Source organism: Coptis chinensis, chromosome 9 (assembly GCF_015680905.1).
Source record: "Coptis chinensis isolate HL-2020 chromosome 9, ASM1568090v1, whole genome shotgun sequence".
In the NCBI taxonomy this organism is placed as follows: domain Eukaryota; kingdom Viridiplantae; phylum Streptophyta; class Magnoliopsida; order Ranunculales; family Ranunculaceae; genus Coptis; species Coptis chinensis.
The window spans coordinates 58958093-58976111 of NC_141464.1; the positions used below are offsets into that span (position 1 = coordinate 58958093).

The following is an 18019-nucleotide window of genomic DNA, read 5'->3' on the forward strand; positions in this document are numbered from 1 at the left end:
TTTGTATTTGCACTTATGAAATGCATGTGTACTTTGAAGTATGATCTTACTTTTGTCTGAATGCTTGTTGTATATACTTTCGTAGGAATTTGACCTGGAAATTTATATCCCTTTGTCTAGGGAAACATAGGATACTATGAAATGTTTGAGCTTGTAAGTGTTGTAGCTTAAGTAAGTGTGTTGCTCGTAGAGGGCGTTTTGCACTTAGTTGATACTAGAAGTATAGGTCTCCAACTACCGAGAAGCATTATGGCTGAGTAGCCTGTGGGCTATGTAGCCCTGAGCTCGAGTAAGCGTTTAATCATTCAGAACGTTTGAACTTTAGAGAGCGTTTGAGTTCGTTTGAATGTTTTTCTCTTAGAGAGCGTTCTGTACTTAGTTGACCCTAGAAATATAGGTCTCCAACTAGCGAGAAGTGTTAGGCTATGTAGCCCTGAGCTCGAGTGAGCGTTTAGTCATTCAAAACGTTTGAGCCTTGGAGAGTGTTTGAGTTCGTTTGAATGTTTTTCCCTTAAAGAGCGTTCTGCACTTAGTTGGCCCTAGAAATATAGGTCTCCAACTAGCGAGAAATGTGAAGGCTAAGTAGCCTGTGAGCTATACAGCCCTGAGCTCGAGTGAACGTTTTAATGTGGAGATCGTGTAAACTCTGGAGAGCGATTTAGTTCGAGTGCGCGTTCTGCACTTAGAGAGCGAGTTGTGCGTTGACTTGATAACATTGAGAGATTGTAATGTATTAATGCACAAATAAAACTATGTGTATAAATACTAAGAGTAATAACTCATGGAAATGGAATTCTTTATTGATAAAATTTCTTTAACAAGAAAGTATTCCAAGAACGAGGAAGTGCCTATCCATCTTGGGTTTTTCTAAAAAGTTTGTCGTTGACGAGGCAGTAACGACTTGACTGATACTAAACCTGTCTAGCTTTTGTGCGATCTTCTGGTGATTTGCCGAGCTGGATGTAATCTATAAGAGGTTGCATCCATGTTTGACTCATCTGAGTTTTAGAGAGTGGGCATAAGTCGTTAACTTCTAGGACAAGTCGGTCGACTACCTCGATAAGTAGTTTCCTTGGGTCACAGTTCGGTGTTTGGGTTGCGAGGTATGCCAAGCTGTTAGCGTGGCGATTCTCGTCCTGTAGGAAATGTTGTATGGTGTCTCTTTTGGAAGACGATAATAACTGATCTATAACTTGAAGGTACTTAGAAAGGTTACCTTCATTGGTGGTATACTCATGAGTGACCTGGTGAACGACCAGTTGTGAATCGCCAAAGACCTTGAGCTCCTGAACATTGAGCTTTAATGTCATATGGAGTTCTATGATCAGGACTTCATACTCTGCTTCATTGTTGGAGGTCGCAAAATCGATGCGAACTGACTTTTCCACCATAGAGCCATCTGGTGATACTAGGACTATGCCGACTCCATTGCCCCCTAGGTTGCTAGCTTCATCAATGAATAGTGACCATACCGATGGGTCTAGTTGTTTAGAAGTCGGGGCATTCTCTTCTGGTTCCCAGTTCAGGTCATCAACTGGGAAATCTACTAAGAAATCAGCAACGACCTGACCCTTCTGGGAGGTTCGTGGAGTAAATTCAATGTGGTGTTCACCGAGTTCTTCTACCCATACTGCCATGCGAGTCATCTTCTTAGCTTTGAAAAGTATCTTCTTTAGAGGTAGGTTGGTGAGCACTTTGATTGGGTGTGCTTGGAAGTAAGGCCTGAATTTTCTTGCTAAATAAAGTAGTGCCAATACTACTTTTTCAATGTGTGAGTAGTTCTTCTCGGCTGGCAATAATGTTTTGTTGGTGAAGTAGATCGGTTTCTCTGCGTTCCGTTCCTCTTTGAAGAGAACTGAACAGATAGCGAAGTCAGAAAAAACTAGGTACAACCCCAGCGTTTCACCATCAATTGGTTTTGTCATCACAGGTGGTGTTGTGAGGTAGTCTTTGAGGGTGGAGAACGCCTGGTGGCATTGTTTGTTCCATGAGAACTGTTCGCTGATAACCCATAAAAACTCAATTGAGCCATCCCGACAATTGATTTGGGCATTGGCAGTTGCCAAGAAAGGATGCCCTAAGATGATGGGAATGGAATCATGAGCAACTTCTGTGTCAAGAATAACAAAGTCGGCTGGATAGTAAAAATCCTGAACTTTAACGAGAATATTTTCAACTACACCCTTGGGATACTTAATAGAACGATCGGCTAACTGCAAAGTCATTTTGGTTGGTTGAAGTTTTGTTAGACCTAGTTGTTTATATAAATAAAAAGGGAGTAAGTTAACACTGCCCCGTGTCTAATAAAGCGGTTGTTATGAAGGTATCACCTAAGGTGCATTAGACAAAGATGGGGCGACCGGGGGTCCTTGTACTTAACAATTCCATTATATTCAGATAAAGAGGGATATTGTTCAGTTAAGAATGCTTCGTGGGGTATGTTGGTTTTCCTCTTCTTGGTGCACAACTCTTTTAGAAACTTAGCGTGTCCAGGTAGACTTTTTATAGCTTCTAGAAAAGGTAGGTTTATAGTCAAATTTTTAAACACTTCCCTAATCTCATCAAAATTCTCATCCTTTTTAAACACAACTAGTCTTTGGGGATTTTGTGCTTTATCGCTATTTTTAGCAGAAGGGATAAAAGTATTATTAGTCTTTGCTTTATCTCTAGCCGTTTTCCATCTAGGTGTCCATATTGGAACCTCTACAGGTGTAGGGTCTTCACTTTCTATTATTGGGTCTTGTAATGTTTTCCCTTTTGTTTGTGGTTTAACTGGTACTTCTACAGTTGTAGGGTCTTCAGTTTCTATTATAGTATTTGGTATGGTATCATTTTTAGTTTGTGGGTAATCTTTAGGCATAGTCACTTGGTTATCAACTACTACCGCCTCGAATGAAGGGTAGTGATGCACTGTAGGTCCCCTTTGGTTTATATTACCATTACAAGAAAATACTTGTTTTATTTCAAAGGTGGTGTTTGTTGACTTAGGATTAGGCCTTCGCATGACTTGAAAACACGCCCGGTTTGGTTATTATTTTGGTTAGAAGACATTTCAATAACCTTTTGGCACAAAGGCGCATCATTTTCATCGTTTGTTTCATCATATTAGAGTTTTGATCATGCTGATCTTTCATCAAGTTGGAGTTTTGTTGCATAATTTGATTTTGTTTCTCCAACAAGGTCACTACTACTTTGTCTGTAGATGGTTGTATTAGAATTAAAGCTTGTTGAGCGTTCATGTCTTGATGTTGATAGTTCTGGGTTATGGGTATTAAACCTCTATTCTGGTCACCTAAGTTCCCTCGTCCTTGATGTTGAGTTAACTGGTTGAAGTGTGATGGTTGTGGTTGTGTTTGTGCATAGACAAGAGGACAATAGAAGTCGGAATGCTCAAGACTACAACAGACATTACAACGAGTAGAGTTAATGTTCATGACTGGAGTGGGTTGTTGTTGAATAGAGATGGCATCTACCTTTTTAGTGAGGGCATCGATAAGAGTTTTAAGCTCGGGATCATATTTAACCTCAAGAGAACATTATCATATTTAAGCTCGGGAGCTGGAGGAATCGTTACCTCCCCAATTGTTGTTCTTCTTAGATTGATCTTCTAAGAATTTATAAGCCTCCAAGACTCCTTTACTAAGAAAACTACCCCCAGTCATGATATCTAGAACCTCCTTATGATAATGTGAAAGCCCCTTGAAGAAAGAACGAACAAGCATGTCTTTCGCAAGATTATGATGCGGGCATTCAATGAGAAGATCAGTGAAACGATTCCAGGCCTCTGAAAAGGATTCATGAGGATTCTGGCTGAAGAAATGAATCTTGTGAAGCATTTCATCTGTCTTCAGTGGTGGGTAAAACTGTTCCATGAATAATTGAACAAGTTGAGCCCATGAGTCCACAGAGTTTGGTGTTTGGGCAGTTAACCAAGACGCCGTCTTATCGGCTAAGGTGAAAGGGAATACCCTCAGTTTAATTTGTTCCGCACCAACCGTGGGATGGTCGAATGTTGTTAGGACTTGTTCAATCCCGCGATAATGTGATAAGGTTTTAAGGTAAACCATGAAAAACGGGTAACAAATTAAAAATATTTGGGGGGATTCGGAAATCCCCCACTGGGTGTGCTAGAACGATGCAAGATTTAGGGCTATCGCTCAAGGCTTTGTAGAAGTCAGAGAGAGGAGTCTCTCTTTCTTCAGCAATTATATCAGGTGGTGTGTGTGAAATTCTTAGATAGGCGTGTGGTATTTATGTCTACGAAAAACAAGCCTGATTATACTAGAATTAAAACTCCTCTGACAAAAGAAACGAGTGGAAGAAGGGAATACCTGATTGCGTCCTTGCTTCACTTATAAATAGCGTCTTGTTCACGCGTGTTCAGTGTATATAACAAGTTAGAACACTGAAAAACTTGAAAATTGAAAATTTGAATCAAACCTGCGGAAATCCGGCAAAATCAGCTGAGGGCGCAGCAGTGCGCTTCACTTGGGCGCAGGTGCGTTCAGTGCAAATTCGAGTTCCAGTGTTTTCAGCGCGGGTCGTGCTCGGTATGAGCGCATGTCGCGCTCAACTTCCAGTGTTTTGAGCGCAGGTGCGCTCCTTTTGGGCGCAGGTGCACCTCAGGGTTTTCGAATGTCCAGTGTTTTGAGGCGCGGGTCTCGCTCGGTATGGGTGCAGGTCGCGCTTCAGGGTTTTAGAGTTTTAGGCCTTTTATCGTACTTCAAAAAATTTGAAATTTTTACAGTAATTTTCTAAGACGTCTATCAAGTAGCCTGTAAACTTTCAGATCAATCGGAGCTACGAAAGTCCCTCTACTGCCCTGCAAAGTTTGTGAAACAGTTTTCAGACACAATACAAACAACCGAATGGTTAACCCATCAAAACAAACTCAAAAATTTCTAAATTTTTACTGGAGACTCCTGACAGATCCTACTTGTTCCTGTAAAAACTTTAGAGCAATTGGAGTTCTACAACCTCTCCTTATCGGCTGATGTTCCAGATATTAGGTGTTTGCAACACTGCAGAAACACACTGGAAACACTATACTATTTAGGAGGTCAAAACAAATAAAAAACTCGTCAAATTTTTGCTACAAACTCCTGACTTAGGATAGATACTCTTGTAAAAATTATAGAATTTTTAGAACTCCCTAAGTAACCTTACTCGTCTGTTTTTCAAGAACATACGGTGTGAAAACTGAAATGCAGCACTGTAAAGATCGTATTTTTTTTCACAAGGTAAAACAACTTTGAAAAATCTGAAAATATTCCAGTAAATCAACAACACATTAAATTTTATGTATGAAAATTTTCAGAATTTTCGAAAATTTAGAAATACCTTCACCACAGTGCTTTTCTCTGTGAATCCGCAGCCTCTATGCCTAAAACAGTGAACAGTTCCGAAAATTCAAGAAATAAGAATGAAAAATTAAAATGGTGGGTGGGTAGAGAATGGGGGATTGCCCCTTGGATTCAAGCGATTGAATTCTTGTCTTGAACGAGATTAAGATGGCAGCGGCGCCATTTGATAACCCGTAAAAACTCAATTAGATTACTCTAACCTTATTCTTACGGTATCAATATTTTATTTCCTACTCTCACATATAGATTCATGCAATATATATAGAGTCAGGATTCATTCCACTCTTAACTCTCAAGACTTAAACAAATTCAATTGAACAAACACAAAGAACAATGGTGAGAGTAATGTGTTATATGAAATATCTATTCTATGATTATACTACGGATTCAATTTATACTAACAAGATACGATAATTCAACTCTGTAAATACTAACTGGACTCTATGATAAGGAATTAGGGGGATTGATTCCGCCTTAACTCTACTTAATCTACTAACAAAGAACTGTCGCACTCCAAATTGAAATGCTATCGCATAACAATTGGTAAATTTAATCCCTAACTATTCATGGCAATCTCTACCAAGTAATAACTAGTATGTGAAGCATTAAACCCATTCTCATGGTGAACTAACTACTTCTAGAATTGAATAGATTATCAGGACGAATTCTAAGCTAACAAAATCAAGTTTTCATCAAGGCTTCTTCAACCCCTCTAATGGAGGGTTAGCCTAGAGTCATTAAACTATCATTTCTCATGGAATCTAAACAAGACATAATATAAAGATTTGAACTTTACTTGTTTAAACTCAATTCGAAACTACTCATGCAATAATTGAATTAAACTAATAATGACAAATAAGTAAATCTAAGGATTTAAGCTAATAAATAAATGAAAATGAAACTAGATTATGGAGAACTAATTAACTTTATTTATCTAATGAATAGCAATAACAATAATTTAATACTGAATTTAAGGCAAAAATAAAAACTAATTAATTAATCTAAAACTAGATCTAGAACTAAAGTTTAATGGCTACTTTTCTTATCCTAACCTAATTTATTTTCTAACCTAACTATCTACCAACAAAGAGTCAAGCTTTTGTTTTTATACTTTCAGATCCAAAAATCGCGCATGGGATTGGAGCCATGTTTTGGGCAGGAAAATCGGGCCCAAAACCCAATTTCTTTAGTTCAAAATGGGCTCTTCAGCTGCAGTTGGCTTTGACAGATGTTTCGTCCACTTCTGCTCCTCTGATTGGGCCAAGGCTTAGACCATTGGAAAGCTCTTTCCGAGACGGTCGTTTTGACATAAGATACTCCCAATTCCGAGGTCTGAGTCCAAAGATATGGCCTTTGGAAGTTCTGCTGACTTGTGCACTGTTTCTGCCCGTGTTGACTTTTCAGTTTTTGACCGGGCTTTACAAAGGCTTTGTCTCCTTAAATCTTGACCTTTATTCACAGAACTCCTTAGCAACCGACCTTTGCTCCTTTATCTCGCTAAAGTGGCACATTTCTGTACATAATAGACTTTGAAGCCTGAAATGCATAAAAACACGTAATCAGTATTAACTCTTAATTATTACTCACATAATTGGTCTAAAAGTATGATTGTTAAGGGGTTAAAACTACAGTTTTGAGCTCTTATCATTCGCCCTTCTTGAGAATCTATAGGAAAGGTCGGCATTTGTTTGACGCTCTTGATATGAATCGATTTAGAGCTACCACCATTCCTGACAGTTTCTGTATCTGCTTATTTATTTTTGGATCTGGCATATCCAAGAACGCTCGAATCTGATCTGGGTTTGCTTCTATCCCTCCCTGAGATACTTGATACCCTAGGAATTTCCCGGAGGAGACGTCGAAGAGGCATTTCTCTAGGTTGAGCTTCATCTGAGTTCGCCTGAGTCTGGAGAATGCTTGTTCGAGATGATCTAAGTGATCTCTTGATTTCTTGCTTTTTACAATCATGTCGTCTATGTAGACTTCCATGGTGTCTCCTAACATGTCCTGGAACATTTCGGTGACCAATTGTTGGTAGGTCGCTCCAGCGTTCTTTAGGCCGAACGAGAGGACATTGTAATAGTAGATGCCCTGTTCTGTTACAAACGATGTTTTCTCTTGGTCTTCTTCGGCCAGTAGGATCTGGTTGTAGTCACTGTAGGTGTCCATGAATGACATGAGTTTGTGGCCAGCTGTTTGGTCTACGAGTTGGTCGATTCTTGGTAAGGGGAAGTCGTCTTTAGTGGTTTCTTGGTTGACATTGGTGAAGTCGACACATAGGTGAACTATGTCATTCTTTTTTGGTACTGCTACTATGTTGGCAATCCATTCAAGGTATTCCACCTCTCTAATGAAGCCTATATTTTTGAGATTGTTGATCTCGTCGTTTATTGCTTTTCTGAACCTAAGAGATAGTTTCCTAGGTCGATGGCGAACTGGCTTAGCAATATGGTTAATATTTAACTTATGGCATGCAATATTGGGATCAATTCCATGCACATCGATATACGACCAAGCAAAAATATCTTTATTTAATGATAAAAAACTTACAAGTTATGCCTTGAGAGTAGGATCAAGGTTAGCTCCTACATAAATGAACTTGGGGTCATCTTCAGTTCCTAGGTTGACATTTTCCTTTATCTCGGTCTGAGTAGCCGCCTCAATGGGGTGAGTGACCTCTAGGGTCTTGGTCTCTTGCAGTGTCTCTTTCGCTTGAAAAGGTGGGGCGACCTTTGGGGCCTGGACTTTTGGAGGGTCGTTTTTTACCGAGCCCCCAGTGTTCTCTTTAGCGAGCTCGCTGCAGGAAGTATCGGTCAAGGTCTTGACCTTAGAGATGAAGTCTTCTGCCAGCTTGGTTTTGGCGATCTCTTCTTTATTTTTGTGTGAAGCCCCAACGTGCTTGCTAACTGAGTGGATATGATTACAGTTGTAAGTGTCGAGTAGGTTGCTTCGGAGCTCCATCATGCCTCTAAGGCTGGGGAAACGCAACACTTGATGGAGTGTTGATGGGACTATTTGCATCTTGTGGATCCAACGGCGTCCTAGTATAGTAGTATAGGACGAGTTGACATCCAGAATGCTAAAGCGTGTGTTGATGCTGACCTTGTCTTTATGTGATCCCACTGAGACAGGTAGAATGATGTCACCTATTAGGTCGGCTCGTGAGCCGTTAAAGCCATAAAGGGGGGGCTATTAGATCGACCATGACTGACTTGGGCATATTCATCTCCTTCAGTGTTCGATAGAATAGGATATCGCATGAACTTCCTGGGTCGATTAGGACGTGTTTTACAATCCAGTCGCTGATTTTGACGTGGACTACTAAGGCATCATTATGTGGGAGGCACACCTTGTTGAGGTCGGCCTCATTGAAAGTGATGTCTCCTGAGCTATGGCCATTGGTGCGTGGGATGGGAGCCGCTTGTGATGAGAACTGGTAGACTTCCTGGAGGGCACCTACTGATCTCCTTTTCTCTCTGGAGGACGTGACTAAGTCGTCTTGGAAAGTGATCATGTTGATGGTTCTATTGGTGTCTCTGTCAGAGGAGTACTAGCGACACTCGTGACGCGATCGCTCGTGTGAACGTCCTTTAGTGTGAGAGCGAGCTTTGTTGGTTGGTTTTGTTGGAGTTCGGCTCCGCTCTCTGCGAGCCATGAGTTTGTGGCGTAGGTCGCCATCAGGTATATCAGTGTAGTATTTGAGATGCCCTGCCTCGATAAGGTCTTGAAGGTAGTACTTGAGCCCCCGGCATTCATTGGTCTTGTGGCACTTTGCTTTATGGAAAGCGCAGTACGGCTTCCCTGGTGTGTCCTCAGGCTGTTTTACCTCAGGTTGGTAATAGGTCATGTTTTTTATTTTCTCCAGTATGTAACTTGGAGATCTTGTAAGCACAGTGAACTCTCTTTTGGTTTGGTTTCAGTTGCTGGTTTGCTGACCCTATTGCCTGAGTCACTTTTGGAGGACGGGGCGTTATCTGAGATCGCAGCAACCTTGCCTGTGGCCTTTAGCCTTTCTTTTTCAATGCTTTCAGCAAGCTTGATGTACTTCTCCATGCGTGCGTATAGTTCAACCAGTGTTTCAGGGTGCTCTTTCATGAGTGACCTGAACAAATCAGTGTTTTTCCTGATCGCATTTGAGAAGGCCACTGTGGCGAACGACTCCTTGAAGCTACTCTCCATTGACAGTAGCTCTGTCTTGAAACGTCCCAGGAAGGTGCGAATTGGTTCGTCACTCTTCTGAGACAATTGGAAGAGTGAATTGAGGTCGATCGTCTTTACGCCCATTGTGGATGGATTGGCTAGCTTAACCGTCGATTGAGCTTTTAAATTTGTCGATTGAGTTTGGTCCTAGCGAGTAGAACCAGTCGATAGCTCCATCTTTTAAGCTTGCTCGGAACAAGCGACATTGCAGGTGCTCGAACTCCTGCGCACTGTAGAGTGTAAGGCTCTGAATGTAGCAAGCTACGTGCTGACCAGGGCACGTGCTGCCATCGTACATTGAGAATCGAGGCTGAATGAAATCTTGAGGGGAGGATTTATTGAGTACTTCAAGTGTGAAAGGTGATGCCCGGTATGTCTTCAACATCTTGTGGACGACCTAAGTGGCGTCCTTCTTCCCAATGTTCTGTTCGATCCGCTGGGAGAGGCTGTTGATCTACTGGTTGACTTCATTGATCCCGTCCTCAGCAGTAACCCCGTTCGGACTCTAGGATTCGACCTGGGTTTTGAGAGCTGCGTTCTCCTGTTGGAGCTGGGCGATGCTACCATTCATAGCTTCCATTTGGGTAGCCATAGCCTTCAGTTGATCGTGTAGGTTTTCCATACTTCGTGGGCTTGAGATTTTGTTTAAAAGTTTTTGTTTGAAGGTTTATGAACTCAAGAAATCGAGCCACAGACGGCACCAATGTAAAGGTTATTTTTGGTTTCACCTTACATATTCAAGAAAGAGAGGGAGATTATGTTCATGTGGATTTAACCGAGTTCGTATGGACGAACTCGAACTGCCTACGTATCAAGTTATCTCCTCTCAGGGGGGGGGGGGGACTTGAATCAGGTCAGACATAGTTCCTCATCCTCTTTATATAGGCAAGGAGCCCGCCTCGTGCCCTCTTGCTTCAGGTCAGATCCAGGTCTTCAGGTCACTTATGAGCCATGATGGCGAGTTATGAAGAATTAATGAGTTGCGGGCCTGAAACTTTAGTCTTGATGGTTGTAATAAAGACATAAGTTACCAGCCGTTATGGAGTGAAAGGAGCGAGCGCTATGGAGGTCGCTTTGGGGTGAGACCGTCTACTCGACTTGAGTCACTTTGAAGCGAGCTCACCGGTCAAGTACGTGAGATTGGTTGGTGGTCATACCGCTCTGGGTGCGAGTTGAATAAGCTACTTGCCTTAGTGGAGTCACTATGAAGCGAGCTCTGAGGACGAGGATATTAGGTTGGTTGGTAGTTCTGTATATGTTGGACACGTGTGTGATATTCATTGGATGTGAATATTACTCCCTCACATATGTCAATATATGAATTAGTTTATATCATGGAACTAAACATAAGAAGTTTGAACTGGGAGTTGCAGAATGTATACTAGCCTACAGACTATGTGGAGAGGATCACATCATTACCATTGACTAATTCGTTTAATTAGGATTAGTTGGTGTTGAGTTGGAATAATATAAGGACATCCTTGATTGGATCTGCATATACAGTTACAAGCGAAACCTCAAGGATGTCAAATTGAGTTAGTACTTTCATGGAAATAAATATTAAAACTAGGAATTGGGAGATATTGAATGTATACTAGCCTACAACCTAAGCAGAGAGGATCACATCGTTACCATTGACTGATTCGTTTAATTAGGATCAGTTGGTGTGGAGTTAGAATAATACAGGGACGGTGTGGAGTTAGAATAATACAGGGACATACTCAATTGGATGTGCATATAATGCTTGTTTTTATTCAGATGATGTTCAGACTGCAACTTTCACAGCAATTTGGAGACTAAAGTTACCATTTAAAATCAGATTTTTTTGTGTGGTATTGTATGCAAGGTATTGTCCCAGCTGGATTTTTTTTTTGTGGTACTGTATTTCAACAAAGGAACTATGGCAATGTTGGGGAAAACAATACCAATCGATCCCCACTAAAATAGCTTGTACTTGGACAATCTACTACTTCAATCAAAAATCTAAACTTTAACTACAACCAACAACCACAACCTAAACTATGGATATAACTATCACAAACAAGCAATAAAAATATAAAGCAAGTAAAACATATAACAACACAAAGATGTATCATGGTTCAGCCAATGATGCCTACTTCCACAAGAGCTAATCCTTTTATAAGTATGGGAAGGAAGATTACAATCACTCCTCTAAAGTCTTTCCAACTTACTAGATCACTCCTCTTTCCTTACAAGTTTTTCTCTTTGCAAGGGTTTTCTCTTAATTTTGATTTCTCTCAAAATTGGGTTTCAATTCAAGACTTGGTTTTCCAAAACCTAACTTCTATTTTTATAGTAATATACAATTTCATGGTTACTGTAGAAAAATAGAAGTCTGCAAGCTTAGGCATGAGCGCGGGTGCGCTCTCAGATAGGCAAATCTGAGTGCGTGCGTGCCCTCTTATTTTTCCATCCAAACTTCCAGTAGACTTGTTTCGTGAGAAGGCTGGAAAAAAAACTATCTTCTTTTTCACGGCAAGGGAGCGGGCGCTCCTTGGGCCAGGCAAAATTGAGCGCGTGCTCGCTCTGACTTATTCACACTAATAGTACTGTTTTTCTCCTTTTCTTCCTCATCCTCATGTGAGGGATAACTCCAACAATCTCCCCCTCCCAAACAGTGACGGGGGATACCTCCATGCATTCCGAAATCAACAAGAGGAGTGTGCTACCATTCTGGCGGTAACACAACAAACATCAAACTTACGTTTCGGTAAGACTTTGGTCATCATATCCAACCCATTCTTATTGGTATAGATCTTCTCAATACACAAATGCTTATCTTCGAGAACTTCTCTAATCCAATGATAACACATATGTATATGCTTGGATCTAGAATGAAAACTCAGATTCTTGCTCAAATGGATGGCGTTCTAACTGTCACATATAACTACAAACTGTTTCTGCTTTAGCCCTAGTTCATCGAAGAACCTCTTCATCCATAGCATCTCTTTGCAACACTCAGTGGCTGCAATATACTCGGCTTCTATAGTGGAGAGGGCAACACACTTTTGCAACTTAGATTTCCAAGATACTGCTCCCCCTGCAAAAGTAAACAGATAACCAGAGGTGGACGTCATAAAGTCAACATCACCTGCCATGTCTGCATCTATGTAGTCTTCAAGTAAGGTCTTACTCCCACCAAAACACAAACATGCTTTGGAAGTGCCCTTGAGATATCTCAATATCCACTTAACACCTTCCCAAAGCTCTTTACCAAGATTTGACAGAAAATGGCTTACAACACCAATGGCGAAAGCAATATCCGGTCTTGTACACACCATTGCATACATCAAGCTGCCCACTGCGGATGCATAAGGAATCTTTTCCATTTGACTCTGCTCATGCTCACCCTTTGGACACATATCTTTGGTTATGCGGAACGAGCCACCAAACGGACAACTAACTGGCTTCGCTTGATCCATGTTGAATCTCTTCAACACCTTCTTAATGTAGTTTTCTTGAGAAAGCCACAACTTCTCACTCTTTCTGTCATGAGTGATCCGTATCCCAAGTATATGCTTTAGTCAGCCCAAATCCTTCATCTCAAAAGACTTACTCAAGTCTTTCTTCAACTTGGATATCTTGTTGATGATCTGGCCAACTATCAACATATTATCCACATACAACAAAAACACTATGAAATCCCCATCTGGAATTTTCTGAACAAACACACAATGATCAGAAGTGGACTTCATTTAGCCATGCTTCACCATAAAGAAATCAAACTTTATGTACCACTATCTCGGTGCCTGCTTCAACCCATACAAACTCTTTATCAGCTTGCACACTAGGTGCTCCTTACCTTTGACCTCAAACCCCTCTGGCTGGTCCATGTAGACATCTTCTTCAAGGTCTCCATGAAGAAAAGATGTCTTGACATCTAGTTGCTCAACCTCTAGGTTCATACTTGCGGTCAGACCCAATACCACCCTGATAGAAGTCATCTTAACTACAAGAGAGAAAATTTTATCAAAGGCAATACCTTTCCTTTGACCGAATCCCTTCACAACAAGGTGAGCTTTATGCCTTGGGTGTGGATTATTCTCCTCATGCTTGACTTTGAAGATCCACTTATTCTTGAGAACTTTTCTTCTTTTTGGTTTCTCAACTAAGTCATAAGTGTGATTCTTCTGTAAAGAATCTATCTCATTATACATGGCCTTCAACCACTTCTCTTTGTCTGTACTTTCAAGAGCCTCTTGATAATACATAGGTTCTCTACCATCAGATAGTAAAACATACGTATGTGGTGGATACCTGGTTGAAGCTTGTCTCTCTCTATCGGACCTCATTGCCCCATCTTCTTGTGCATCAGGAGGATGCACTTCTGCTTGCTCAAGTGGTGGTTCATGCACTTCATCTACATCTTCTATATCAATAGGTTTTATCCCATCATGAGCAATAGGATCATCATCATGAGCTTCAAACCCATGGTTCTCTGCATTCTCAATGCGTTCTGCACGTTCCACAATAGGAACTTCTAGTTCTAAGTCAACAAGATCATCAATGAAAGCTTCTAGCTTCTCACCATTCTCAAAGTCTGCTATGGTTTGGTCTTCCAAGAACACAATATTTTGACTTCGGATTACCTTCTTGTTAATTGGATCATAAATTTTTTGGTCTTCAAAGTCTGCTATGGTTTGCTCAAGGACATAGTCCTTTCTGTGAGAGGGAAATTTTTTGGAAGACACCCTATGTTGATTTCCTACCAAACAGTGAGTACATCTATTTAAATGTGTACCTTTGATGTTTGCCATGGCATTTTGCTTGGCAAGAACTTCCATGCCTTTTTCTCCCATATGACACAGTCTCTTATGCCATAGTTTGGAGGAAGTTTCTTCTTGTGCCGCATTCAACTCTGCTTTACACAAACTAGCATGTGTTTTGTAAAGCGAGCAAGTTTTCTTCCCTTTGGTTACTATAATGGAACCTCTGCTCAGTTTTCATACCCCGTTACCATACGAGTTTTAAAAGCCATCATCATCTAACTTCCCAGCATAAATTAGGCTTAGCTGAATGTCAGGGACATGACTTACATCCTTGAATATCAAGGTGTAGCTGACATTGGTTTCTACATGAACATCCCCAAATCATACAATCTTTGAGACGCCACTGTTACCCATCTTTATCTCACCAAATTCACCACAGATGTAGGTAGTGAAGAATCCCCTGTGCGATGTGATGTGATAGGATGCTCCTGTATCTATCGCCCACTCTGTATCCTGGCATGAGGTACTAACACAGCACTCACCACAATCTGACACAATTCCCACTAGATCATCGTCGACTAGTATGGTAGTATCTCTGCCTGTGCTTCCGTTCCTCTTTACCATGTCTTTATATACACAGTTATTCTTCTCATCCATCTTCAGTGTTCTATACTCATACCTGAAGTGACTCTTGGTGGCACAACAGTAACATTGTCTCTCTGCCTTAAGAGTTCTAGCTTCACCCCTAGATTTGCTTCTGTCTTCACCTCTAGAATGAGATAGTTTTCTACTCTTACCTCTCCCCCGCTTCTCTGTGACAAGGATCTCTGAGTAAGAGAAGCTGTTTCGTGAACCCCTTCTTGTTTCCTCATTTAACAATGCCCCGGTAGCCATCTCTATGGAAATAATTCCATCTTTAGCGGCTCCGTTAAGAGAAATTGTTAAAGTCTCCCAACCGTCGGGTAGAGAGTTTAATAGTAACAAAGCCTCAACTTCGTCACCCATATCAATCTTCATCAAATGTAACTGATTGATGATATTCTGTACTTCATTAAGATGCTCAGACATTAAAGAACCTTCTTTGTACTTCGTGTTAGCAAACTTCTTAATGAGTAACTTTGTTTCCGGCCGACTTCCTCTCATAGAGGTCTTCGAGTTTCTTCCACAAGCTAAAAGCAGTAGTCTCTTGGGATACATGGTGGAAGACACTATCATCTATCCACTGTCGAATGTTCCTAATTGCTTTTTTGTCAAGCTTGCTCAACTCAGCCGCAATAATTGCGTCTGGTTTTACTCCTCCATTCTCAATGGGTTGTGCCAAGTCCTTACAATAGAGCAAGTCTTCCATCTTGGCTTTCCAAATAGTGTAGTTAGCTATATTCAGACTAGTCATGTGAGTGTTTATAGAATGGTCCATCTCTACAATCTATTTCAACTCAAACCTTCTCTCAGGAATTTTATCAAACACCTTCTGGGCAAGATATGGATAACAACCTTGTTAGGCTTAATCTAACCTGGCTCCGATACCACTTGTTGGGGAAAACAATACCAATTGATCCCTACTAAGATAGCTTGTACTTGGACAATCTACTACTCCAATCAAAAACCTAAACTTCAACTACAACCAATAACCACCACCTAAACTATGGATATAACTCTCACAAACAAGCAATAGAAATATAAAGCAAGTAAAACAAATCACAATACAAAGATGTACCATGGTTCGGTCACTGATGCCTACTTCCACAAGAGCTAATCCTTTTATAAATATGGGAAGGAAGATTACAATCACTCTTCTCAAGTCTCTCTAACTTACTAGATCACTCCTCTCTCCTTACAAACTTTTCTCTTTGCAAGGGTTTTCTCTCAATTTTGATTGCTCTCAAAATTGGGTTTCTATTCAAGACTTGGTTTTCCAAAACCTAACTTCTGTTTTTATAGTAATCTGCAATTTTGCGGTTACTGTAGAAAAATAGAAGTCTTCAAGTTTAGGCATGAGCACGGGCGCGCTCTCAGATAAGCAAATCTAAGTGCGCGTGTGCCCTCTTATTTTTCCATCCAAACTTCTAGTAGACATGTTTCATGAGAGGGCTGAAAAAAACTATCTTCTTTTTCATGGCAAGGACGCGAACTCACCTTAGGCTAGGCTAAATCGAACGCGTGCGCGCTCCGACATATTCACTTTTCTTCCTCATCCTCATGTGAGGGATAACTCCAACAGGCAGAAGATGGAGCTGCTATGGCATGGAAAGAGGATGGAGTTCTATTAGCTACTGCTGTTAGAAGCTTCACTGCCAAGTCAGCTAAAGAGAGTGAGCTATTAGTGGCAGAAGTAGCAGTACTGTTGGGAAAACACTTGGGAGGTGGGAATTTTGTGTTCGAAGGAGACAACATCAATGTCATTAATAGTTTGAAAGCTCAGGAATCAAGTGTTGATTGGACTTTACAAAACTTTGTTAAAGCCATCATTAGAACTTCTAGTAAATTTGTGTATTCCTGTTTTAGTTGGTTAAGACATTGTTGTAATGGGGAGGCCCATGATCTTGCAAGATGGGCTGCAAATATGTCTGACATGAGCACGCTACCACTCTGTTGCTCATACTCTAAATGTATTCCTATTCTATTATGATATATATGAAGGTTGGATTAACGGGGGAAAAAAAAAAAAAAAAAAAAGGTATCTTCCCAGCTGTGGATCTTTTGGCATCTATAAAGGTTCTAATTGGTTGACCTTACAAATGTATGCAATAATCGGAGAGAATGGTGTTTGTGGGATTGAATTGACCAAGTTCGTTCTGAGCGAACTACCTACGTATCAAGTTCTCTCTGCTGGGGGGGGGGAAACTTCAATCAGGTCAGACATAGTTCCTCCTCTTCTTTATATAGGCAAAGATGTCCGCGCTTCCTCCTCTCCAGCGTCAGGTCAAATTATGGACTTGATGACATTTAATGAGCCATGAAGACATACTATGGTGGAGTAATGGTGTGCGCATCTAAAGCTCCGGTCTTTAAGGTGACAGCCAGGCCATACGTTACTAGTCGTTGTGGTGTTGGCTGATTTGAGCATTATGGACGTCTAACGTTCTGAACATGGGTGTTCTGGGAGCAGAGCGCTCTGGACGCCTAACATTATGGTGCTAATGAGGTCACTTGGCTTGTATGAACTGATCATAAGCGACTTGGACGTGTGGATGAGTGTGGTCGCCTTGGTGTGTTAGACACGTGCTTAATATTTACTGTAAGTGTATATTACTCCCTCACACAGCCCCTCTCAGCAGGTCGTTTGTTTTTTGATAGCGATTTGGTGAGAGATTTAAGTTAGCACGTGGAAGGCACGTGGGATGGCTGATTTGAAGAGTTGCAACTGAACCGCCTCATTTTGTGGAGAGACGTGGCATGTTAGGGTTAAATAAAATGATTACACTTCTTTGGGAAACAAACTGGTGGCTTGTGATATATCGCCTATAGAACTGAAGGGTTCATCACTTTGCATCCCACCGAATGAGAGTGTAAGGTTAGTCTCTTTTTCTCTGCCATTTTGTTTTACAATTTTTCTTACGCCATTTTTGCTTTTTTGGGTTGTCAGGAGGTCGTTTTGTAGTTGTTAGTTGTTGTTGGTAACTTGTGAAAGAAAAAGGAAGTATGTCCGATTTAGATGATACTTTATCCGATGAGATTCGAGGTTTCATTGAGTGAGGAAGTTGAAGAAGTTGGTTCGACTCTGCG

At 41.0% G+C, this 18019-nt stretch overlaps 1 protein-coding gene across 1 annotated transcript; it reads right to left on the reverse strand.

Annotated features, from left to right (window-relative positions):
* Positions 1-911: 911 nt before the first annotated feature.
* Positions 912-1646, reverse strand: LOC147476999 (uncharacterized). The gene has a single exon (XM_086585885.1). The coding sequence runs from the start codon at positions 1644-1646 to the stop codon at positions 912-914; it is 735 nt and encodes a 244-aa protein (XP_086442011.1).
* Between the last annotated feature and the right edge of the window lie 16373 nt (positions 1647-18019).

Bases quoted from the DNA above. Each gene is read 5' to 3' on its own strand.
- LOC147476999 (XM_086585885.1), bottom strand. From the start codon at position 1,646: ATGACTCGCATGGCAGTATGGGTAGAAGAACTCGGTGAACACCACATT.